The 27394-nt window shown below is 45.6% G+C and overlaps 1 protein-coding gene across 1 annotated transcript; it reads right to left on the reverse strand.

Annotated features, from left to right (window-relative positions):
• Positions 1–1270: 1270 nt before the first annotated feature.
• LOC135054594 (gastrula zinc finger protein XlCGF26.1-like) lies at positions 1271–27169 on the reverse strand. The gene is made up of 7 exons (XM_063957766.1): positions 26958–27169; positions 22036–22175; positions 20059–20250; positions 18074–18152; positions 17859–17956; positions 17594–17705; positions 1271–5592 (listed from the first exon to the last, which is right to left on the reverse strand). The coding sequence occupies exons 2-7, from the start codon at positions 22111–22113 to the stop codon at positions 4439–4441; spliced, it is 1713 nt and encodes a 570-aa protein (XP_063813836.1). The 5' UTR covers positions 22114–22175; positions 26958–27169; the 3' UTR covers positions 1271–4438.
• Between the last annotated feature and the right edge of the window lie 225 nt (positions 27170–27394).

Genomic DNA, 27394 nt, shown 5'->3' on the forward strand with positions numbered 1-27394 from the left:
TATATATATATATTTTATATTTATAGTGGCAGATGCTCAATTAGCTTAGTGATATCTCTCAGGTGCTTGCAAGGGAGGGGTATTTCTAAGCAAGAAAAAAAGCATTTTGTTTCCCCCAGCACCCTGAATGATACCAGTAACCAGATTTAAATCCCACACAATATTAGAATTCAGAGATCTCGGTTACATATATTTGCGCAAATGTATGAATATGCCCCCAAGTGGCGTCAAGGCCTCTCGGTATATTGGGGGTCCCTAGCGCTATATCTAGGTGCAGGGTGTGGCACCCCAAAGAATCAGCATAAGCCAGAAAGCCCAGGGCAGCATACCAGTGAAAAAACTATAGGGTTAATAGTGTTAGGAAGCTGAAGGTATATGCAGAAAGTGATACAAAAATAATGAGATGTAATTAAAATGAAGAAATAGTGTTAGTTAAGAAATTAGTGGCAAGTGTGAATAGAATGTAAAGGTATGCCACACTAGAGCCATCCAGCCCAGCCAATTCAGGGGAACCCCCCACAGCAAGTCCAGCCACCACCCGCTTCACTCACCAGCCCTGCACTCTCACTTTGTGTCCGAAGCAGAGCTGAGGAGTGCAGTAAGTCAGCTTCCCGGAACCTTTGTGGCTACCACCTGCAGCATTCCCTGACTGAAGCCCCGAGTGCAGCGCTGCATCTCAAGAAAAAACATTGGCGTGGCAGCAGCACCCCCCCCCCCTCCACTTCCCCTGTGTGCGTCAGTGCCACCAGCCACCTGCTGCCACCTATTGCTGGCATCTTCCCCGGTCATGATCCCTGCAAACGGCTTCCTCTGCTGGCTCCTGTAGATTACCGATGTGGCACCGCGTAAGGTCACCAGCTTCATGCCCGGCCGGAGATGACAGCCCCCAGCAACACACTGCAGGCTGGACATTCCAGGTCCCTCTGCTATTGGAGAATGAAAGTGACTGACAAACACAGGGCAGCGCTGCTGATTGGTCAAAGCGCGCCCTGTGGGTCCTGGCTTTTTTTTATTTTTGAGTCCCCGCTGTCAATTATCGGATAAAACATGCGCTATAGCGCGTATTTGTGAACACTGCTCCCTGGGTTAGGTGACCCGCCGGGCCGGGTGAAGTGGCTGTGCGGGCCCAATACGGATGGACATTGACCACCCCTAATCTAGGGTTTCATCAGTATCCAATTACCATAGTCTTTAGTATTTCACACCTACTTACACATGGGTACATAAAATTGGGCTTTACATGCACAAGTTCAAAAAGAATTATGGAGAATATGCTAGATTAAATGTATTTTAATCCAAAAAATATTAGCTACATTAACAAAACAATGGCCCTCATTCCGAGTTGTTCGCTCGGAGTTTTTCATCGCATCGCAGTGAGAATCCGCTTAGTGCGCATGCGCAATGTTCGCACTGCGACTGCGCCAAGTAACTTTACTATGAAGATAGTATTTTTACTCACGGCTTTTTCATCGCTCCGACGATCGCATTGTGATTGACAGGAAATGGGTGTTACTGGGCGGAAGCACGGCGTTTTAGGGGCGTGTGGCTGAAAACGCTACCGTTTCCGGAAAAAACGCAGGAGTGGCCGGAGAAACGGTGGGAGTGCCTGGGCGAACGCTGGGTGTGTTTGTGACGTCATCCAGGAACGAAAAGCACTGAACTGATCGCACAGGCAGAGTAAGTCTGAAGCTACTCAAAAACTGCTAAGTAGTTTGTAATCGCAATATTGCGAATACATCGGTCGCACTTTTAAGAAGCTAAGATTCACTCCCAGTAGGCGGCGGCTTAGCGTGTGTAACTCTGCTAAAATCGCCTTGCGAGCGAACAACTCGGAATGAGGGCCAATGTAAAAAAAAGACATACAGGCTATAATTAATAATAATTTCAGACAAATAAAAGGATTAACATTTCAGAAATCCTGAACTTGCTACAACATACACTCTTTTACAACCAGACCTGTCTTATGGCTAAAGTCGATCACTTGGCATGTTAATAACAGAATTGCTATTTGACATCCAGTTTGAAAATACAATTTTTCATACATAATTTACATTGATTGGCAAGGCGGACCTTACATATGTTTCCTCATAGATGTATCCTTCTAGTGCCATTTGGCACAATCTGCCATGCGTAGCACTTCTCAGACTTTGACATTTTCCTACATTTTGCACCTTAATTGCATCGTAGCTGCACACTAAGGGGGTCATTCCGACCCGATCGCTCGCTGCAGTTTGTCGCAGTGCAGAGATCGGGTCGGAACTGCGCATGCGCCGGCTCCGCAGTGCGCCGGTGCATGGCAGTCATCGGTGCCCAGCGATCGCCTCCGAGACAGACGCGGTCGCTGGGCGGGAGGGGGCTGAACGGCGGCGCTAAGCCGCCGTTTAGAGGGAGCGGTCCGGCCAACGCAGGCGTGGCAGGACGGTTGGTGGGGCGGTCTGTAGCGGCCAGCAGGAGCCAGGAGTTACTCCTCAAATACAAAGGCATCGCCGCTGTGTGATGCTTTTGTATTTGTGCAGGGGGGGGGGGAAGGGGCGGTACGGACATTCAGGGCGGACTAGCCCTGTGCTGGGCGCCCCCCCGCATGTCTGAGTTTACGAGCGTAGCTGTGCTAAACTTAGCACAGCTACAATCAACTCGGAATGACCCCCTAAGTCACTCCCAGTGTACTGGACACTTAGGATTAGTATATTGCAAAGGAATTAGTATAAAGTTGGTGAATAAAACACAATGATACATGGTGTAAACATGGGCACGGCTCACTCATACCAGACATATTTCTTGGCTTATTTGACAGGTTAGCATCTGAATCGCACAAACTCAGGCATTGTAATGATGTCACAATAACGATGCCAATAAAGTGCATATTTCATGAAAAAGTCTGAGGTGAGACAACCTTTTAACCACGTATGTTATTATTGCAATACTGTTTTCTATGATTTTTTTCATTATTTTATTTTGATGTTTTTAAAGTTCTCTATTTGCAGTAACCTGTGATACTTCATATAATTCATTATCTCCATCACAGTCACGTTTTAGGCCTGCGTACTCCCTTACTGTAAAATGTGTTATTATTCTCACCCCTCACGCCCTAACGGATTTGACAGACCTCAATCGAGAGCTGCATACCAAAGCACATTACTTATACTTATTATTATCCTTTATATGGCGCCACAAGGGATCTGCAGCGCCCATTACACAGTACATAATCTAATGAGCAAACCAGAAAACAGCACTTACAGTTCAAGTATATAGGACAGGTATAGGAAACCAGGGGTTAGGTGCCACCAAAAGGGAGTATAGAGTATACTTATGAGCTTACAATCTAAAAGGTGAAGGGCTGACATATCGGGGAAACTGTACAGGGCATCACTTGTGCGATCCAAGCCACATAACCCCCTAAATTGGAACACATTGGATCATACTTTCCCAAATTTTCGTTTCATCTTTTTCGGAACATGAAAATACCTAAGTGATGGAGCCTTCCACCGCTTTGACTTCCTTCTGGAAGGAAAAGTCACAGTCTGACTACCGAGATTGGGGAATCCCTGGAGACTACCGCTTCCATGGTCTAGAAGGGGTGGCAACGGTCACAATATCTGTAAGCAAAAGGACAGCTGCAACAGACTTTGCACTGATCATGGCAAACTTTGGAGAAAATGTGGGCAGTCAGGTATTGTTGCAGTGGATGCCAAAGGTGGCTTGTCAGAGTCCTCATCGAGACCAAAGTCACTAACCAGGATCCCATCACTCTTATGGAGGAAGGGGAGGAGACGCTCTGCTAAGATCCAAAAGACATGATGCAAGCTGAGTGACCTTCTGAAGAGACCTGGTCCCATCTGGCTCCACTATCTCAGGGACTACACTTGCAGGTGAGCATAACCACTGGTCCTCTGCCTCACATGCCGTACGTACAGGGCAAAAAATATGGACTGGTTTTACGTAAATATGGAGTGATGTAAAAAGCAGGAAGTTTGCCTTCGTCCATTCCTGGATGAAGCCCCTTTCCTTGACACAGAGAAAAGGACATTACAGCTGCACAATCCAAAAGAGGATATGGCGCTGCAGAAAACACAGGTCACAGCTAGGGAGAAACGGAAAAACCCAGAATGACTGCTATAAGCGGACATTAAACAAGTTCTCAGGCAGCCAAGGGGTAAAGAGGAACTTGAAGTATTAAAGTGACCAAGCTCCTTATCACAGCACTCTATAGACCAGGATAATCCAGTGACCTGCAATGAAGGTAGAAAAGTAAGAAACACACAAGAACACAATTGTGGCTGTAACTTTGGTAGTAACATAAATCTAAATAGATAATAAAGAGCATATGTCATGAGTAATGCTATGCATAATGAGACTTGTTCTTAGAAGTACTTTCCACATACAGACGCGCAAAGTTCCACCTTTACAAATAAAGTATAGTTTTAAGATTTGATCTTAGTCATTTCCCACAATCAGAATATGAAAACAGCACCTCGTCCGTGTGAGTTCTCTGATGTGTAACAAGATGTGCTTGCTGTGTCAAACATTTCCCACTCTCGGGACATGCCGGTGTCTTCTCACCAGTGTGACGTCTCTGATGCATAACAACATCATATTTCTGTGTAAAACATTTCCCACACTCCAGACAAGTATATGGTTTCTCCCCCGTGTGAATTCTTCGATGCGTAACAAGAGCCGATTTCTTTGTAAAACTTTTCCCACACTCGGCACAAGTAAAGGGCTTCACACCTGTGTGAATTCTCTCATGTCTAACAGCATCCGATTTGTGTGTAAAACATTTCCCACACTCAGAGCATGAAAATGGTTTCTCCCCGGTGTGACATCTCTGATGTATAACAACATCATATTTCTGTGTAAAACATTTCCCACACTCAAGACAAGAATATGGTTTCTCCCCTGTGTGAGTTCTCTGATGTGTAACAAGGGAGGATTTGTGTGTAAAACATTTCCCACACTCTGTACACAGAAATGGTTTCTCCCCTGTGTGAATTCTCTGGTGTGTAATAAGGGATGATTTGGCACTAAAAGTTTTTCCACACTCAGAACATGCAAATGGTTTCTCACCTGTGTGAAGTCTTTTATGTGAAACAAGAACAGATTTATATGTAAAGCATTTCCCACACTCAGCGCATGGAAATAATTTCTCCCCTGTGTGACTTCTCTGATGTATAACAAGAGTCGATTTCTTTGGAAAACATTTCCCACACACAGAACATGAAAATGGTTTCACACCTCGGTAAATTCTGTGACGTGAAACGGGAACTGATCCGTTTCCAGAACATGGAAATGGCCTCTCATCTGTCACACCGGACTGATGGGTAATAAGCTTTGTGTTCTGAGTAATAGACGTGGTAACTATAGAAGACGGAAATATATTTTCTACTCTAAGTGTTGCAATATATTTATCAATATTAGAGTTATCAAGAGAATATTCCCGATGATAGATAGAGGATACATCTGCACTGCGAGCCACTGGATGTATAATTGGGGTAATGGGGTTTTCTCCTGGATAATCTTGTGCAATGTTATCTTCTGTTTTCCAATATGGAGATAAAACGAGATGGTCCTCTGAGATATTCCTGCTACATCCACCTGAGGGAATCAAATAGGTAAACATATTAATTGCCATTATAAGCTGAAGCACATACATATACAGTTTGTGATGTACAAAATAGGCACTACTAGACTATAACATCGGGTGTGGTTCATAGGATTGATCACACTTAGGTCGACCACTATTGGTCAGCATTGTGACTAAGTCGATACCCAAAATTGGTCAACACAAGCATTAGGTCAACATGACAAAAGGTCGACATGAGTTTTTTGAAAAATGTTGGTGTCGTTTTCTTCATAGAGTGACCGGGAACCCCAATTAGTGCACCGTGTCAGGCAGATTACCGCTCCCAATCGTAGTCCATGTGGATCGTAAAGTATGAAAAAGTTACAAAAATGAAAACGCATGTCGACCTAGAAACCATGTTGACCTAGTGCATGTCGACCAATAGTGGTCGACCTAATGACCGTCGACCTAAGTGTAGTTGACTTACAGACCAGATGCCATAACATCTACCAAAGTTATTTTAATGTATAACTTCAGAGATTTATAACAAAAGTATAGGCTTAGATAATATAGCAAAAATAAAGTCCGATCGTCTCATTGAAACTTCTGGCACAAAATTATCCAAGCGGAAAATGTACTTGGATTCTAACTGATATAAACACTTGGATTCATCACCCCCATATAATAGATGGTGTATAATATAATATAATAGACCTGATTTATGATCGCATACAAATCAATGCCACTTCCTTAGTAGCTAAGGCAAACTGTTGAACGACAGACTGATCGCTGGTTTGGAAAGAATGCAGCACAGATCGACGTTCTTCAACAAATAATAAAACAATCAAGTTTTATTAGACTAAGTACTTTAGAGATGATAACCCTTGTTTCTCTAAAGGGAACGCATCCCAACTCATCCTAGTGATTAATAGGTGGTGGTTTCAGAACAGCAAACACCGAATCCACAGGCCAGGACTTAAAATGGTCACCAACATCCTTCTGAGAAGATCATGGTCAACAGTTCTCCTTCTGATATCATTGCCATCAACAATGGGTCCAAGTAAGGGTTCTCTAAATACACAAGGAGTGGAGATTGGTGACTCGTATAGTAAGCTGTCCCTCGTTGCGGATGATATCCTCTTGATGTTACAAGAGCCAAGGACCTCTCTCCCTGTGAAGGTCCCAGGTCTATGCATCGCCAAACTCGCCTATACCTCTTGCCTAGGACCCTGGTTCCTTCTCTGAGTCCTACAGATCGCAAAGGACACAGAAAAGCAAAGGTAGAAATGATACCTTTTTCTCATATATTGTGAGGTAGATCTGATTTGATCTGATTTAACTGCTACCGGGTTAGTTTAGTTATTACTCCGTTCCCTTTATATAAGGGTCATAAAGATGTTTCTAAAGTTCATTTTAGGTATTGCCTGTTGGTTATGCTGTTATTCTCTTTCTTTATATCGATGTTCTACATTGCAGCGAACCCATGCAGATAGTATATACTGATGTATACTGGTGGGAACGCTCCCATATATTGTCATTGTCTTAACCTCTATGTTTACTTTCTTTTCTATTTTCTGACTTCTTCTTTTTTCTTCTCTACTCCTCCTTCCCTGGAGATGCTTAGCTGGTGGGGGTGGGAACAGTCTATGTCCATGATATTCCGGACTACTTATATAAGAAGGCTTATTGTTTCAGGACCTGATAAGGCCCTTAGGTGTTCTTTTACTGGTGATATAAATGTCACAACTTAACATAATATCGTGGAATGCCAGGGGTATTAATTCTCCTATTAAACGGAGGCGTATCCTCACCTACTTAAATAAAATAAAAGCGGATGTCTCTATGCTTCAGGAGACACACCTGACCCCCGCTGAACACGCTAAACTCACCATGCTTAGACAAGAAGTGGTTGCCTCTTCTTCATTCACCTCTAAGGCGAGAGGGGTTGCGATCCTTATACGTAAGGGGGTGGCCTTTGACGTACACCATCAGATTATTGACCCTATGGGTAGATACATTGTCCTAGATATAACTTTGGAGGGCACCAGACTGACCTTGTGCAACATTTATGCCCCGGCTGTCTATGATAAATCATTCTATTTAGATATAACAAATATTCTACGCCCATATTCGCACACCTCCCTTATTGTTGGAGGAGATATGAATATGGTGTCCTCTCTGGTCTTGGACAGGAAAGGTGCCTCGTCTCAGAGGACCCGACTTCCCAAGATCAACTTGGATTACATGTCTGCACAACTGGGACTGATTGATATATGGCGTCTTCATAATCCCGTAGAATTGGAATATACTTACTACTCTTCAACCCATAATTCCTTTTCACGTATTGATTATTTTTTCATCTCCACTGATCTGTCCACCAGGATCACTGAGGCAACTATCAAACCCATAACCATTTCAGACCATGCCCCTATATCGATAGCACTACAGGGTAGACTCACCTTAGGTACTAACTCCCATTGGAGATTCCCTGCTAAGATGGCGGCCTCCCCAGACTTTAAAACTATGCTGACGACATCCTGGGAATCTTACGCACTCAATAACTCCACCCACGCGTCTGATCCCGCATTATTTTGGCAGACAGCCAAGGCTGTCTTACGAGGAGACATAATTGCATACATGGCAAAATATAGACGTGAACAAGACGCCGCATACAAGACAGCACAGTCTGAACTCACTTCCTCATTTCAAAAGTTTAAATCTTCACCCACGCTATCTAATAAACAGAAATATAGAGACGCTAAGACTCAATTTGATCACACTCTGACACAAATGGACAATAAATTCCTTATTGCAGGAAAATATAAATTTTTTCAATATGGAGATAAGCCTAGCCGAATGCTCTCCAATCTGCTCAAATCTGATAAGGGACCCCAACATGTAACTGCTCTGAAAGACCCTTCCTCTGGCATACAATCTGAAGGAAAGGCGATCACAGATATTTTCCACTCCTTTTATACCGATCTTTACTCACACAGTGACATCGAGCAACCTACTAAAAACTCCTTTTGGGAAAAAATACAACTGCCTCAGATCTCCCCAGATCAGTCAGACTCTCTCATGGCCCCTGTCACTGTCACTGAAGTGACAGAAGCTATTAAAAACCTTAAACCACTGAAAACCCCGGGCCCAGATGGTTTATCCGGGGAATTCTTTAAATTGCTTTCTCCTAAAATAGTGGATTCTCTAACGGCCTTTTTTAATTCTATTTTTTCCAACCTTACTATCCCACAATATTTCAACTCGGCCCTGCTTCGAGTTATACCCAAACCTGGCAGAGACCCGTTACTCCCATCCTCCTATCGCCCTATCTCCTTACTTAATGTAGACTACAAACTGTTTACTAAACTGTTGGCAGATCGCCTAAAATTTATCCTGCCTGAAATGATTCATGAAGACCAAACCGGTTTTATCTCAGGCAGACACTCTGTAACCAATATCCGTAAGGTTCTGACAGTTATACAGTCCCTGAGCGAAGTGGAAGCGGGTGATCCCACTTTCCTATTGTCTCTAGACGCCGAAAAGGCGTTTGACTTGGTAACGTGGGACCACCTGTTTGAGACACTCCAACGTTTCGGTTTTCCTGACAGATTTATAGCCGTTATACGCACTATCTATTATAATGCATCTACACAAACTTTCACAAACAGATATCTATCAAGGCCCTTAATGATCCATAGGGGGACTAGACAGGGATGCCCCTTATCCCCTCTGCTTTTTGCGGCTGCATTGGAACCACTGGCCATAGCACTGAGACAATTACCAACCTTTTCGGGGATCTCGGTAGGAGAAAGAGAAGTTAAACTTGGATTATTTGCAGATGATATGATTTTATTTGTCTCCAACCCCAGCGCTTCGATACCAGCCATTTTCGACACCATCCGCTGTTTTAGTACCTTTGCTGGTTACCGCATAAACACACATAAATCCGAATTACTCCCACTGACTAACATAAAAGATCCCCACATCTATAAGGATTTCGCTTCTCAATTTACGCTGACCCCTACTAAATTAAAATACTTGGGTATTTATATTCCTTCAGAACTCTCCCGGCTGTATATGTTCAATTACGATCCCATTATCCAACAAATCAAAACACGATTAGAAACCTGGAAAGACCTTAAACTTTCTCTACTAGGCAGAATAGTCGTGATAAAATCCGTTATATTCCCTAAACTGGCTTACCTGCTCCAAATGCTCCCTGTCACGATCACTAAACAAGACTCCCTACTCTGCTCGCAAATATTTTCAAAATTTATATGGAAAAACGCTAAACCTCGCATGCCCAAAGCCCGAACGTATATTAACAAACGAAAAGGCGGTCTGAGTATGCCCAATGTGACGATGTTTGCTAGAGCAGCACTATTTAAATTCGCCTCAGATTGGCTGCTCCGGTCAGATTTATTTACGAACCTGGAATTGGAGGAAGCATTATTTTTTCCTTACTCCCCTGCAGCGTTACTTCACACACCATTATCCAAACTACCCCAGAAACTAAAGACTAACATTCTGTTTTGGGACACTTATAGGGCCTGGATCTCCACTCATAAATTACTCCATACTGACCCTTTTGAGTCGCCATATATTCCCTTATGGGGCAACCCTAATTTCCCCTCTTCTTTAGATAATCGCCACTTTTACACGTGGAAGTGTAGAGGAATACATTCTATCAGGGATGTCTTTGATCCTGGTGGACAGATGCTCTCCTTTCAGCAATTACGTGATAGATTTTCTTTGCCCCACACTAACTTCTTTATGTATCTCCAAGCGCGACACTACATCAACTCCCTAGGCGACCCCCTGGGTACAAAGACCTCTACTCGAGCAATACTCGACACTCTCACGTTTTGCAGACATAACCCATTCAAAATTCGCTACCTTTATAGTGACCTGATTGAGGCGTCAGCGCCCTCTTGGTCCCCTCTCTTTGCTTCATGGCGGCGGGAACTCCCGGAGGCACCCGCGATGGACGAGAGGTCTAAGAACACTGAACTGGTCCTCAAAGCTCTAAAATCCGCCACATTACAGGAAATACATTTAAGAACTTTAAACAGGATGTATATAGCCCCTTCTCAAAGACAACACTTCCGCCCAGGTGAGACGGGTAGTTGCCCTAAATGTGGAGGGAGTGGAGCATCCCTCACGCACAATTTCTGGTTATGTGGGAAAATCAAACGGTTCTGGCGTAAGATTCTCCAATATCTATCCCGTTTACTTAAGTTACCCCTTCCAGAAGAGGTGGGGCCGTTGCTGTTTGCGGACTTTTCATCCTGGTTGTCTCGGTTTGACCTTGCTCCTATGATCCCACTACTGACTGTGATGGTCACGGTGGCGAGACAGGTGATACTGAGACACTGGATATATAAAACTGCTCCATCATTGGGAGAATGGGAATCTGCCTTACTAGATATATTGTTTTGCGAGAGGCGAATGGCCACTTTTCAAATTGAAAATGGAGTGAAGCTTTTCCACAAAAAATGGGGAACTTATATAGAGACTTTACCCCTAGACAGGCGTGAATGTATCTGGAAGGTATTTCGCGACACTACATGGTATTGGAATAGTCGGATAGTGGGAATCATCACCTGACCACAGGGGGGAGGAAAGATGGATTTAACTGGGATGCCTAGCTCACAGCGACAATCCTCATTAGGGATTAACATGGCATAACATTCACCCCAAATTCATGAACTACTCTCCTTGCTCAAGATAAGGATTTGACCCCCCCCCCCCCGGCATTGAACGCTAACCATTTATGGTACCTCGGTACTAAGGATTTCTCTTTGCTCTTTAATATAACTTTTTCTCCTTTATTTTCTTTCTTTTTTCTTTCTTCCTTTCTCTTTTCTATCCCTACTTTCCCTCAACTGATGTGATATTTAACTCATCTGCTTGGTCTGTTACTTATTATTGGAGGAGGGGGTGCACGTGTGTTAAGCATCCCCCCCCCCCCCCCCCCACTGGTACCATTACTACCATTATTACTAGACAGCTGAGTTTGCATTATCTGCTGTGAATTGCATCTATTTTTTCTTCTTCTCTTACAAAAAAACAAAAAACTGTACAGCCTTCAATCCTCTGTATTTTATTCATGCTAGAATTTGAATGTATGTCACTGCTGAATAACCTTGTACTTTAACATCTGACAATGTATGTTGTGACTTTATGGCTGTCTAATAAAGAAATATATAAAAAAAAAAAAAAGAAATGATACCTTTATTTTACACACACTGGTTACACGTGTAAAATCAGTAATTAGTCTACATACACTATATACAGAATGGCCAGCAGTATCAACCACACTCTGAGAACCTTACCATGTGCCAGCCAGTTTGGCCTGAGGAGACCCCTGGACAGCAGCTGAGACTCCTCACTTCCAGTATCTCAGGTTTCAGGAACCAAACTCTAACTAGGACAATGAAATTCACTAACACTAACAGGAGTCTCTGTACCTGCCTTCCAGCCCCCATGGATTGGCTGGCCTCTGCATTCCAACATGTAAGGCGATCCCAGGGCCATATGCTGTAGCCAGGTACAACATTCCACTGGAAGGGGAGGGGGCTCTGGCTAGGAGTGGTTTGCTTGAGCAATACACACGCAAGTCCTGTTGCCTCCTGGACCACATTCCGAGGGGGGATATTCTCTCCCCATGAAGATCTCTCTCATATCTGGTGTTTGCCTTGGGTGAGGAGGTCACTCCATCAAATCATTGTCCACTGTGCGACTTTCATTGCTGATATGCAATACTTATAAGCCCCATCCCCCAAAACTTTCTTCCCCGCCGTTACTACGACTCCCCTCTGTAACAGTCCTGAGTACCCAACTGCTTTTCTAGACGCTCTTCCTGCCCTTGGGTTTTATTGGGAATAAGGTTTACGGCATTCTTCTTTCTTCATTCTTCTTTCATTTGAAAGTTTCTCCTGACCTCAACCCAAAGTTCTATAAACACCAACAACTGAGGGGGTCTGGGACTGAGGGTCGACAGCAAAAAGGTCGACACACCTTAGGTCGACGTCAATTGGTCGACACACCTTGGGTCGACATGGACAAAAGGTCGACAAGGAAAAAGGTCGAAGTTTGTTTTTTTGGTGTCGTTTTCTTCGTAGAGTGACCGGGAACCCCAATTAGTGCACCGCGTCCCCTCGCATGGCTCGCCATGCTACGGGCATGGTGCCTTCGCTCTGCTACCGCTTCGCTTGGCACACTTTACCGTTCCAATCGTAGTCCACGTGGATCGTTAAGTATGAAAACGCTCCAAAAAAGAAAAAAATCGTGAAAAAGTCATGTCTACCTTTTTCCATGTCGACCTTTTGTCTACGTCGACCTTTTGTCCATGTCGACCTAAGGTGTGTCGACCTTTTTGCTGTCGACCTGGAGTCCGGATACCAACTGAGGAACTCTCTCTCCTTTTGCACGGCTTTTACCCAACTCCCATTTTCAATGTCTCCTTTGGCCTCTACAAAAAGGCATAACTTCCTGTATTCTACGCTTGATACACCCTTAGAACCTGGTGGAAGGCATGAGAGGGAGTGGGAGACGGAGGAGGACTACTGGGAAACTAGCAGAGAATACGGTATCTTCCAGCTCTATATCCACTCAGACCAAGACGAATGCATAGTTACCAGAACAAGGGGAAATCACAGGTAGCGAATCGAAAGCAGGTTCCTTTGTGAAAGCAGGGTCCTTCTATGTATGATTACATTTAAAGAATAATTTGAAATATAGAATTAACAAAAAATATCAAAAAGACAAACAATAAAATATATAGTACAAATAATAAGAATTTACTCACCGGTAATTCTATTTCTCGTAGTCCGTAGTGGTTGCTGGGAACTCCGTAAGGACCATGGGGAATAGACGGGCTCCGCAGGAGACTGGGCACTCTAAAAGAAAGATTAGGTACTATCTGGTGTGCACTGGCTCCTCCCTCTATGCCCCTCCTCCAGACCTCAGTTAGGGAAACTGTGCCCGGAAGAGATGACATTACTAGGAAAGGATTTGGAATCCAGGGTAAGACTCATACCAGCCACACCAATCACACCGTACAACTTGTGATAACTATACCCAGTTAACAGTATGAACAATAACTGGACCTCATTCAATGGATGGCTCATAACAATAACCCTTTTAGTTAAGCAATAACTATATACATGTATTGCAGAGAGTCCGCACTTGGGACGGGCGCCCAGCATCCACTACGGACTACGAGAAATAGAATTACCGGTGAGTAAATTCTTATTTTCTCTGACGTCCTAGTGGATGCTGGGAACTCCGTAAGGGCCATGGGGATTATACCAAAGCCTCCAAACGGGCGGGAGAGTGCGGATGACTCTGCAGCACCGAATGGGCAAACACAAGGTCCTCCTTAGCCAGGGTATCAAACTTGTAGAATTTGGCAAATGTGTTTGAACCCGACCAAGTAGCAGCTCAGCAAAGCTGTAATGCCGAGACCCCTCGGGCAGCCGTCCACGAAGAACCCACCTTCCTTGTGGAATGGGCTTTCACTGATTTCGGATGCGGCAATCCTGCCGCAGAATGAGCTTGCTGAATCGTGTCAGATCCAGCGCGCAATAGTTTGCTTTGAAGCCGGAGCACCCAGCTTGTTGGGTGCATGCAGGATAAACAGCGAGTCAGTTTTCCGGACTCCAGCCGTTCTGGCTACATAGATTTTCAAAGCCCTGACTGCATCAAGTAACTTGGAGTCCTCCAAGTCCCGAGTAGCCGCAAGCACCACAATAGGTTGGTTCAAATGAAACGCTAATACCACATTTGGGAGAAATTGGGGACGAGTCCTCAATTCTGCCGTGTCCATATAGAATATCAGATAAGGGCTTTTACATGACAAAGCTGCCAATTCTGACACACGCCTAGCCGAAGCCAAGGCCAATAGCTTGACCACCTTCCACGTGAGATATTTTAGCTCCACGGTCTTAAGTGGCTCAAACCAGTGGGATTTCAAGAAATCCAACACAACGTTAAGATCCCAAGGTGCCACTGGAGGCACAAAAGGGGGCTGAATATGCAGCACTCCCTTAGCAAACGTCTGAACTTCAGGCAGTGAAGCCAGTTCTTTTTGAAAGAAAATAGATAGGGCCGAAATCTGGACCTTTATGGACCCCAATTTTAGGCCCATAGTCACCCCAGACTGTAGGAAGAACAGAAATTGACCCAGCTGGAATTCCTCTGTTGGGGCCTTCCTGGCCTCACACCAAGCAACATATTTCCGCCATATGCGGTGATAATGCTTCGCTGTCACATCCTTCCTAGCTTTCATCAGCGTAGGAATCACTTCATCTGGAATGCCCTTTTCCGTTAGGATCCGGCGTTCAACCGCCATGCCGTCAAACGCAGCCGCGGTAAGTCTTGGAACAGACAGGGCCCCTGCAGCAGCAGGTCCTGTCTGAGTGGCAGAGGCCATGGGTCCTCTGAGATCATTTCTTGTAGTTCTGGGTACCAAGTTCTTCTTGGCCAATCCGGAACGATGAGTATTGTTCTTACTCCTCTCTTTCTTACTATCCTCAGTACTTTGGGTATGAGAGGAAGAGGAGGGAACACATAAACCGACTGGTACACCCACGGTGTCACTAGTGCGTCCACAGCTATCGCCTGAGGGTCCCTTGACCTGGCGCAATATTTTTTTAGCTTTTTGTTGAGGCGGGACGCCATCATGTCCACCTGTGGCAGTTCCCAATGATTTATAATCTGTGTGAAGACTTCTTGATGAAGTCCCCACTCTCCTGGGTGGAGGTCGTGCCTGCTGAGGAAGTCTGCTTCCCAGTTGTCCACTCCCGGAATTAACACTGCTGACAGTGCTAGCACGTGATTCTCCGCCCATCGAAGAATCCTTGTGGCTTCTGCCATCGCCATCCTGCTTCTTGTGCCGCCATGGCGGTTTACATGGGCGACCGCCGTGATGTTGTCTGACTGAATCAGCACTGGTTTGTTTTGAAGCAGGGGCTCCGCTTGACTCAGGGCGTTGTAAATGGCCCTTAGCTCCAGTATATTTATGTGTAGTGAAGTCTCCTGACTTGACCACAGTCCTTGGAAGTTTCTTCCCTGAGTGACTGCCCCCCAGCCTCGAAGGCTGGCATCCGTGGTCACCAGGACCCAGTCCTGTATGCCGAATCTGCGGCCCTCGAGCAGATGAGCACTCTGCAGCCACCACAGCAGAGACACCCTGGCCCTCGGGGACAGGGTGATCCACCGATGCATCTGAAGATGCGATCCGGACCCATCCCACTGAAAGATCCTTGCATGGAACCTGCCGAAGGGAATTGCTTCGTAAGAAGCCACCATCTTTCCCAGGACTCGCGTGCAGTGATGCACCGACACCTGTTTTGGTTTCAGGAGGTCCCTGACCAGAGATGACAACTCCTGGGCCTTCTCCACCAGGAGAAACACCTTCTTTTGTTCTGTGTCCAGAATCATGCCCAGGAAAAGCAGACGCGTCGCAGGAATCAGCTGCGACTTTGGGATATTCAGAATCCAGCCGTGCTGTTGCAACACCTCCTAAGAGAGTGCTACGCTGACCAACAACTGCTCCCTGGACCTCGCCTTTATAAGGAGATCGTCCAAGTACGGGATAATTATAACTCCCTTCTTCCGAAGGAGTATCAGACTGTCAGTCTGTGTGCCGCAGCAATGTACAGACGAGTTTCCAGACGCTATGATATCACACCGCCTCTGCTGTCAGTCTGTGTGTTGCAGCAGTGGACAGACGAGTTTCCAGACGCTATGATATCACACCACCTCTACTGTCAGTCTGTGTGTTGCAGCAGTGGACAGATGAGTTTCCAGACACTATGATATCACACCGCCTCTGCTGTCAGTCTGTGTGTTGCAGCAGTGGACAGACGAGTTTCCAGACACTATGATATCACACTGCCTCTGCTGTCAGTCTGTGTGCCGCAGCAATGGACAGACGAGTTTTCAGACACTATGATATCACACTGCCTCTGCTGTCAGTCTGTGTGCCGCAGCAGTGGACAGACGAGTTTCCAGACACTATGATATCACACTGCCTCTGCGGTCAGTCTGTGTGTTGCAGCAGTGGACAGACGAGTTTCCAGACACTACGATATCACACTGCCTCTGCTGTCAGTCTGTGTGTTGCAGCAGTGGACAGACGAGTTTCCAAACACTATGATATCACACTGCCTCTGCTGTCAGTCTGTATGCCGCAGCAGTGGACAGACGAGTTTCCAGACACTATGATATCACACTGCCTCTGCTGTCAGTCTGTATGCCGCAGCAGTGGACAGACGAGTTTCCAGACACTATGATATCACACTGCCTCTGCTGTCAGTCTGTGTGCCGCAGCAATGGACAGACGAGTTTCCAGATAATATAATATTAAACGATAGCCCCTACCTGCCTGGATCCGCCCAGTGGCCCTAAATTTTGGAGACAATATAAATGGCGTTCACTAGCGTCCAGAAGAGAGACCCGATGATTCCTCATATACATGGCTACAGGTCTAGTGGGGAGTTGTGGCTTTTACTTGACTGATAAAAAAAAAAAAAATAGGGTCTGCAGAAAAAGACTTTAAGGTATCATCTTCCATCCATGCTAATTGCTGTGGTCCCCAAGGTTCTGCGTGCCCACCCAAAACTGGGTGACACTGACGCGAGACCAATCTTAATGCTATTGAAGGGGAGAGCAGGAGTATAATAGGGGCTGATGGCACCTGACTCTCCCACTGGGCAGATACATTTTCCTCACTAGTCTGTACTGACAGAGGAGGGTGTAGAACAGGCATTCCCAACCTCGGTTCTCAAGGCACACTAACAGTCCTGGTTTTAGTGATATCCAGGCTTGAACACAGGTGACTTAATTGGTAACTCAGTTATTTTGATTTAACCATCTGTGCTGAAGCCTGGATATCACTAAAACCTGCACTGTTGGTGTGCCTGGAGGACCGCGGTTGGGAATGCCTGGTGTAGGATGAGAGATTGCTACAGTGACTGAGCAAGGATAACATGTGACTCTATTCTGTAATAAGTGTTTATTACTCACCTGTGCTGATATCTGTAGGGATTTCCTCCTCCTTACACTGCTGATCACCCCTCACATACGTCTCTTCTTCTCCCTCTATGACTTCTACCTTAACATCAGTCAAGTCTTCACCCTTAATTATCCAAAACCAACAAAATAATAGTTTATTGTCTGAATTAACTAAAGCAGAGTTAACAGTATAATATCAGTGTATATGATATACAGCTTTTCTAGAGATTACATAATGATCACTTTGGTAAATGGGTGAGCCCTAAATCCCACCTACCTGATCTTCCTGTGGGATCCTGTGATTCTCCTCTGTACAGTCCTGGGAATACAGAGGACGGGGACATCTCTCTGGGGTATCTCTGTTACTGGGCCCATCTGTAGGAGACACACAGTGACTGAGTACAGTGTATATATGTGATTATCAGACGATGTGTGTATATAGGGTCCCCATACCTGTTCTCCCCTGTACAATACATGACAGTCTCCTCTTACCCAGTGATGTGAGGGGCCGGTGATTCTGCATCATCACGTCCTTGTACAGACCGCTGTGTTCCTCTATATACTCCCCCTCCTGCATGGAGACATAGACAGTAACATCCTGACAGTTTATAGGCACCTGACTCACACAGTAATACAGTCATCACCCAGACACATCCCCTGGTGTTACTGTATAATGTCCCATTCCCAGCAGTCACCTCTCCAGTCATCACCCAGACACGTCCCCTGGTGTTAATGTATAATGTCCCATTCCCAGCAGTCACCTCTGCAGTCATCACCCAGACACGTCCACTGGTGTTACTGTATAATGCCCCATTCCCAGCAGTCACCTCTCCAGTCATCACCCAGACACATCCCCTGGTGTTACTGTATAATGTCCCGTTCCCAACAGTCACCTCTCCAGTCATCACCCAGACACGTCCCCTGGTGTTACTGTATAATGTCCCATTCCCAGCAGTCACCTCTCCAGTCACCACCCAGACACGTCCCCTGGTGTTACTGTATAATGCCCCATTCCCAGCAGTCACCTCTCCAGTCATCACCCAGACACGTCCCCCAGTGTTACTGTATAATGTCCCATTCCCAGCAGTCACCTCTCCAGTCATCACCCAGACACGTCCCCCAGTGTTACTGTATAATGTCCCATTCCCAGCAGTCACCTCTCCAGTCATCACCCAGACACGTCCCCAGGTGTTACTGTATAATGTCCCATTCCCAGCAGTCACCTCTCCAGTCATCACCCAGACACGTCCCCTGGTGTTACTGTATAATGCCCCATTCCCAGCAGTCACCTCTCCAGGCATCACCCAGACACGTCCCCCAGTGTTACTGTATAATGTCCCATTCCAAGCAGTCACCTCTCCAGTCATCACCCAGACACGTCCCCCAGTGTTACTGTATAATGTCCCATTCCCAGCAGTCACCTCTGCAGTCATCACCCAGACACGTCCCCAGGTGTTATGGTATAATGTCCCATTCCCAGCAGTCGCCTCTCCAGTCATCACCCAAACACATCCCCCGGTGTTACTGTATATTGTCCCATTCCCAGCAGTCACCTCTCCAGTCATCACCCAGACACGTACCAAGGTGTTACTGTATAATGTCCCATTCCCAGCAGTCACCTCTCCAGTCATCACCCATACACATCCCCTGGTGTTACTGTATAATGCCCCATTCCCAGCAGTCACCTCTCCAGTCATCACCCATACACATCCCCTGGTGTTACTGTATGATGTCCCATTCCCAGCAGTCACCTCTCCAGTCATCACCCAGACACATCCCCTGGTGTTACTGTATAATGCCCCATTCCCAGCAGTCACCTCTCCAGTCATCACCCAGACACGTCCCCTGGTGTTACTGTATAATGTCCCATTCCCAGCAGTCACCTCTGCAGTTATCACCCAGACACATCCTTTGGTGTTACTGTATAATGTCCCATTCCCAGCAGTCACCTCTCCAGTCATCTCCCAGACACATCACTTGGTGTTACTGTATAATGTCCCATTCCCAGCAGTCACCTCTCCAGTCATCACCCAGACACATCCCCTGGTGTTACTGTATAATGCCCCATTCCCAGCAGTCACCTCTCCAGTCATCACCCAGACACATCCCCTGGTATTACTGTATAATGTCCCATTCCCAGCAGTCACCTCTCCAGTCATCACCCAGACACATCCCCTGGTGTTACTGTATAATGTCCCATTCCCAGCAGTCACCTCTCCAGTCATCACCCAGACACGTCCCCTGGTGTTACTGTATAATGTCCCATTCCCAGCAGTCACTTCTCCAGTCATCACCCAGACATGTCCCCTGGTGTTACTGTATAATGTCCCATTCCCAGCAGTCACCTCTCCAGTCATCACCCAGACACATCTCCTGGTGTTACTGTATAATGTCCCATTCCCAGCAGTCACCTCTCCGGTCATCACCCAGACACATCTCCTGGTGTTACTGTATAATGTCCCATTCCCAGCAGTCACCTCTCCAGTCAGCAGCTGAATGATCTTGTTGGTGAGTTCCAGGATCTTCTGGTCATTGTGCCTCTCATGTATCAGTGAGTGAGGTGGAGGCACTGTGATGGGGCTCTGGGTCCTGCTCAGTCCTCCTGACACATGGGGATGGCTGCTGGCTGTCTTTTGATCACAACATGTCTTCTTTACTACTGTGTAATCCTATGAATTGGAAAGAGGCATAAAAATCCATCTATTTGGTGTTGTAACTTTTCTGGGTTAATTATACAAACAATTCAACAGCCTCGTTTATAGATTTATAGATGTTATAGGATACTGGATTGTATAGTACTTGTCTCTCCTGCAGCTCCTGTTGCATTAAGTGGACCCACCATTCTGTGACCTTGGTGTAAACAGCAAGACAACTTATTAGAGATATAAGTGATGTCACTGTGACACTCCCAGATCCCCTCACCTCCCCAGTCACGTCCCTGTATTATTACTATAGATATCCGTGATGTCACTGTGACCCTCTCAGAACCCCTCACCTTCCCAGTCATGTCCCTGTATTATTATTATAGATATCAGTGATGTCACTGTGACACTCCCAGATCCCCTCGCCTCCCCAGTCCTGTCACTATATTATTACTACAGATAAGTGGTCACTGTGACAGTCCCAGATCCCCTCACCTTCCCAGTCATGTCCCTGTATTATTACTATAGATATAAGCAACGTCACTGTGACAATCCCAGATCCCCTCACCTCCCCAGTCATGTCTCTGTATTATTACTAGAGATATAAGTGATGTCACTGTGACACTCCCAGATCCCCTAGCCTCCCCAGTCCTGTAACTATATTATTACTACAGATATAAGTGATGTCACTGTGACAGTCCCAGATCCCCTCACCTCCCCAGTCATGTCTCTGTATTATTACTATAGATATGTGATGTCACTGTGACACTCCCAGATACCAGTCCCACCCATCCCCAGTCATGTCCCTGTGTTATTACTATAGATATCCGTGATGTCACTGTGACCCTCTCAGAACCCCTCACCTTCCCAGTCATGTCCCTGTATTATAATTATTATGGATATCAGTGATGTCACTGTGACACTCCCAGATGCCCTCGCCTCCCCAGTCCTGTCACTATATTATTACTACAGATATAAGTGATGTCATTGTGACAGTCCCAGATCCCCTCACCTTCCCAGTCATGTCCCTGTATTAATACTAGAGATATAAGTGATGTCACTGTGACGCTCCCAGATCCCCTCACCTCCCCAGTCATGTCCCTGTATTATTACTATAGATATAAGTGGTCACTGTGACAGTCCCAGATCCCCTAACCTCCCCAGTCATGTCCCTGTATTATTACTAGAGATATAAGTGATGTCACTGTGATGCTCGCAGATCCCCTCACCTCCCCAGTCATGTCCCTGTATTAATACTAGAGATATAAGTGATGTCACTGTGACGCTCCCAGATCCCCTCACCTCCCCAGTCATGTCCCTGTATTATTACTATAGATATAAGTGATGTCACTGTGACAGTCCCAGATCCCCTAACCTCCCCAGTCATGTCCCTGTATTATTACTAGATATAAGTGATGTCACTGTGATGCTCCCAGATCCCCTCACCTCCCCAGTCATGTCTCTGTATTATTACTATAGATATGTGACGTCACTGTGACACTCCCAGATCTCCTCACCTCCCCAGTCTTGTCTCTGTATTATAACTATAGATATAAATGATGTCACTGTGACACTCCCAGATCCCCTCACCTCCCCAGTCATGTCCCTGTATTATTACTATAGATATAAGTGATGTCACTGTGACACTCTCAGATCCCCTCACCTCTCCAGTCATGTCCCTGTATTATTACTATAGATATAAGTGATGTCACTGTGACACTCTCAGATCCCCTCACCTCCCCAGTCATGTCCCTGTATTATTATTATTATAGATATAAGTGATGTCACTGTGACACTTCCAGATCCCCTCACCTCCCCAGTCAGTAGGTAGATGATCTCCACGGTGAGATGTAATATCCTCTCAGTAGTGTGACTCCTGTTCTTGTTCATCTTCAGTGATTTATACACGTGGCTTCTAGTAATGACTCTCTGGATCCTCACTGCTGAACGTTCTAGAAATAAATATAATAATAATAAATGACTGAGTACACATGTAAAATATGCGCTCCTCTTTCTCTTGGTTTGTGCCATAGAGCCCTGGTCAGTGTTTTTCAGAAGTTCCTCTGGTTCCGCTTCAGAAGACTCCTCAGTGACAGGAGAACCAGCCATGGAGTTAGTATATCATGATGAGGTGGAGTTTGTTAACGATCTATGTAACACAATTAGTAGAACTATAAATGTAAAACAGTTTCTGAAAATAAAACAAAAAAATAAACTGCATACATTTTTTTTTTTACAATCTGCCTTATGTGGCTAGGATAGAAGATGGATCATTTTTTATTAGTTAAAAGACCCCCACAAATCAGTTAAATTACTTTTTAAACGTTCCACCTTGATCAAGGGCTGGTCCGTTGGTGACATCACTATATGAGGTGAGCCTGGTATGTTGATCTGTTTTACAACCGGTTTACTGCCACCCTGTGTAAAAACAGTTCTAGTACTGAGTTCTACAAATGTGCAAATCTCTTCTGGGACATAGCAGGAAATTGCATTAATTCTGCTTAACATGGTATGGATTTTCACACATATACATATGATACATGATTATGATATTTTAGTTCCTTAGGGAGTTTTATCATTCTTATGGAAAAAATTAAAATACCACAATATTTACATAGCATAAAATCCATTTCTCCGGTTCCATGGGGGACACTGGAGACACTGAGGTTAGGGAGGAGCCTGGGTACTTTAAAAGTTGGCGCAGAAACTCAGACGACTCCTCTTCAAAACCTGTACAGCCGTATCGCCATCAGGTTTTTACTAACAAAGCTAAAAGAAAGTGATGTGCGGTGAGGTAAATGGCTGAGGAGGCACTGGCTAGTATCCAAGACAGATTTGCATACACATATATGAACCCGATGGTTCACGTGCGCATTATACAAAGGAGCACCAGTATGTACTGCTGGAAATTTGGTGAGTTTTGATCAGAGATGTGAGAACAAGCTAGGCAGGGGAGGGTCATACTCCAGAGGTTGGACTATAAAAATGATTAGAATAATATAAAGAGAAAGGTATTTTATATTAAGTAAAAAAACAAAAACTAATTCCTCTTTCCACTGGGGGACACTGGAAAAGCAGAGGATGTCCAAAAGCAATCCGTAAGGGTGGGGACACTCCAGGCCTGTGAGAAGCACCTTTTGCCCGAAACGAACATCCTTGTATGCAAATGTTATGTTACTTTAGGAAACTATGCACAGACGACCAAGGAACTGTTCTGCACTATTGCACAACAGTTGCTCCATGCCTGACCATCCATGAGGCCCCAACTGACCTAGTACAATGAGGCATCAAGCTTTCCAGAATCAAACCCCTGGCCTCACTCAAGCCTGATGAATTACCTTTGTAATAACACAAGCAATAGTTTGCTTAGAGAGTGTTTAGTCTATTTTCGAAAAAATTATATAAAATTAAACATCTCCTTCATCCTATCAACATAAATCTTTAGAGCTCTCACGATATCCATAGGATGAGCGGATCCCCCTTCTTCCTGACATACTCCTGAGGAGGCGGAAACCACAATCTTCTGGTTAACATAAAACCTTAAGACCACCATGGCCCGATAAAAAGACCTAGTTCTCAACAAGGTGAATTACCAGGAAAGGCGCCCAACTCAGAGACTGGATGCATAGAGGAAATGATCAGCAGAAACACTACTTTTCAGGTTAGCATATTCATGTCAAAGGAATCCAATGATGCAAAAAGATTACTCTGTAAGGCTCACAGAACCAAATTCAAATGTCAAGGAACAACAGGAGGAACATAAGGGGGTTCTACATATAGTACGCACTGTAAAAACAGGTGTGGTATGTAAGGTCGACCTCCCTTAGGTCGACAGTGTCTAGGTTAACTACTATTGGTCGACAGTAAGTAGGTCAACATGGTTTCTAGGTCTACATGTGACAGGTCAGCATGACATAAGGTCGACATGAGTTTTTTCACTTTTTTTGGTGTCGTTTTCTCCGTACAGTGACCAGAAACCCCAATTAATGAACCGTGTCCGCTCGCCAATGCTTCGGGCAAGGGGCCTCGCTCCGCTACCGCTGTGCTCGGCACAGGTTACCGTACCCAATTGTAGTCTGCATGGATCGTATGAAAAAGTTCAAAAAAAATTCAAAAATTTGAGAAACTCATGTCGACCTTTTGTCATGTCGACCTAGAACATATCGCCTAGAAACCACGTCAACCTACTTACTGTCAACCAATAGTGGTCAACTTAGACAGTGTCGGCCTAAGTGTGGTCAACCTAAAGACCGGATCCCGTAAGAAAACAACCATTTGGACCTTTTGAGATCGGGGTCAACCGGCTCTGGAAAAACGAATGATCAGGGGGAAAAAAAAACTCCAATGACCTAAATTAAGACCTGACACAAGACCAGTAAAAAGAGGAGCAACCTTAATAACTTAAAAGAAAAAAATATATATCAAATTGACTCCCACATTTAACCTATTTTACCTCGTGGCACACTAAACAAGATTTAAAATTGCCAAGGCACACAACAATTTTTTTTCTACTCAAATATAATGGTAGTGCATGGTGAGGCTGCGTGTCCTAGGATGTCACGCCCCAGCTCCTCCCTAGGTCACTGCCTGAGCCGCGTCTGAGAAAGGCAGTTAGAATTGCTGATGCAACCACTAGAACCACCAGTATTGATGGTGGCGGTCCTGGCTCTGCTTCTACGGTGGCACACTGGTGGTGCCACGGCACAGTGGTTGAAAGACACTGCCCTAAATTCTGAGACTGGCATCCATGGTTACTAGGATCCAATACCTAATGGCAAATGGACAGCCACATGCTCAGATTGTGTGTTTATCCACCATAGGGCCCCATACGCTAGAACTATAATGCCCGATTTCATCCAGTTTCGGGCATATATATATCGGGTGAAATTGGGCATTTTGGCTGTGTTTCCGATTCGATCCGCGTTCCCGTAAACATCGGATCGGATCCCCTAGATCGTTAGTGCTGCACTCGTGATACATCGTAATCGCATGGATTCGTCTGGAAAAAAAGTGTGCTTTTTGTGCCTGCGATGTATCACACAAGTCTGACTGGCGTTCTCCAGGACACTCCCAGCCCCCATAGCCATCAATACAGCCCATCAGATATATCTCATGGTACAATTGTATGCCATAAGATATATTACATGCGATGTATCATGGCTTGATCAATCGCATGCGATATATCTTATGCAAAAATAGCACAAAAGTACAAAATCGTATGGAACCACTCCTGGGAAGGTTCCGGGGAAGTTCAAGGGAAATCGCATCCAACGTCAGCATCAGACATATCGTTGCAGTGTATGGGGCCCTTAAGAAAGACCTGGGTACCAGAAGAAAAAAAACCTGGGATGCCAACCTGCCCCACTTCCTGAGAAGTTTCAGTTGAAATATCCGGGACCGCCTCAAAAGATGAGACCAAACTGCAAATAACCTCAACGCATGAGACCACAGACACACTCCATTCCTTCAACAAAGTCTTGACAAGATACTGAAGTGCAAGTATGTTCTCCTTGAGTAGGCTCTTTGTAGCTTTGTGTCAAACCATAGCTAAGAAGAAGATGTCCCTCTGAGAAGGGGTATCCACACTCCAAGTCGACACCAATATGGTCGACACCAATTGGTCAACACACCTTAGGTCAACATGGAAAACGGTCAACATGAGTTCTTCACATTTTTTTCTTCTTCATATTTTAGAAATTTTTTCATACTTTACGATCTACGTGGACTACAATTGGGAACGGTAACCTGTGCCAAGCGCAGCGGTATCGGAGCGAGGCACCGTGCCCGAAGCATGGCGAGCGAAGCAAGCCATGCGAGGGGACACGGTGCACTAATTGGGGTTCCCGGTCACTTTACGGAGAAAATGACACCAAAAAAAGATAAAAAACTTATGTCAACCTTTTTCCAAGCTGACCTTGTCGACCTAAGGTGTGTCGACTAATTGGTGTCGACCCTGAGTCCCAGACCCCTGAGAAGGACCAGTTTGGATTTTGCATAAATTATGATCCAGTCATGAGACTCCAAAACCAGTTTGATCTGATTCACGTGGTCTAAAATAATGGGAGATTTCACTTTTATTAACAATTCGTCTATAACTGCAATCATCTTCTCCCCAGAAATATTTACAGCCCAGGTACAGGTACTGCCTCCTCAGTGTCTGTGTGTCATACTACAGGTACTCCTCATGTGCCTCATCCTACCTTCTCAGGGTCTCTGTGTCACACTACAGGTTCTCCTCTTGTGCCTCATGCCTCGCCCTGCCTCCTCAGTGTGTGTGTCATACTACAGTTTCTCCTCTTGTGCCTCATGCCTTGCCATGCCTCCTCAGTGTCTGTGTGTCATACTACAGGTACTCCTCATGTGCCTCATCCTACCTTCTCAGGGTCTCTGTGTCACACTACAGGTTCTCCTCTTGTGCCTCATGCCTCGCCCTGCCTCCTCAGTGTGTGTGTCATACTACAGTTTCTCCTCTTGTGCCTCATGCCTTGCCATGCCTACTCAGTGTCTATGTGTCACACTACAGGTACTCCTCATGTGCCTCCCCCTGCCTCCTCAGTGTCTATGTCACACCACAGGAACTCCTCATGTCTCACCCTGCCTCCTCAGTGTCTGTGTGTCATACTACAGGTTCTTCTATTGTGCCTCATCCTGCCTCCTCAGTGTCTGTCTGTGTGTCACACTACAGGTTCTCCTCTTGTGCCTCATGCCTCACACTGACTCCATGTAACACTTACCCCTTACTAGTCACCTCACCACATCCTCTCACGGAGACATCAGGCCTAAACGTTTCACCTCAATTCCGTCCTTGCGTTCCACCAGACTTCCGGTCCTTGCGTTCCATCAGACTTCCGGTCCTTGCGTTCCAACATACTTCCGGTCCGGAGTAGTTGGTGGAGTAGTTGCTAGAACTATCCAGCTGGCCTAGCTCCTCCCCCTAATTACGTATCTCTTCCCCCTGACGTCAGAGGTCCTTGGCTTTAGCACACTCGATTCTAACATTTACCATCGCCTGATGTCTCCGCTCCGCTGCCTCCTGCATAAGACACCGGATATCCGCTGTACAATCCCCAGAGGGCGGGACGATCAGGTGGCTGAGGCGCAGGAAGCGATGTGGAACGCATATCCCGGAAGTATGGAGGAACGCACAGAGAGGATGAGATGTGGAACGCAT

Source organism: Pseudophryne corroboree, chromosome 3 (assembly GCF_028390025.1).
Source record: "Pseudophryne corroboree isolate aPseCor3 chromosome 3, aPseCor3.hap2, whole genome shotgun sequence".
Lineage (NCBI taxonomy): Eukaryota > Metazoa > Chordata > Amphibia > Anura > Myobatrachidae > Pseudophryne > Pseudophryne corroboree.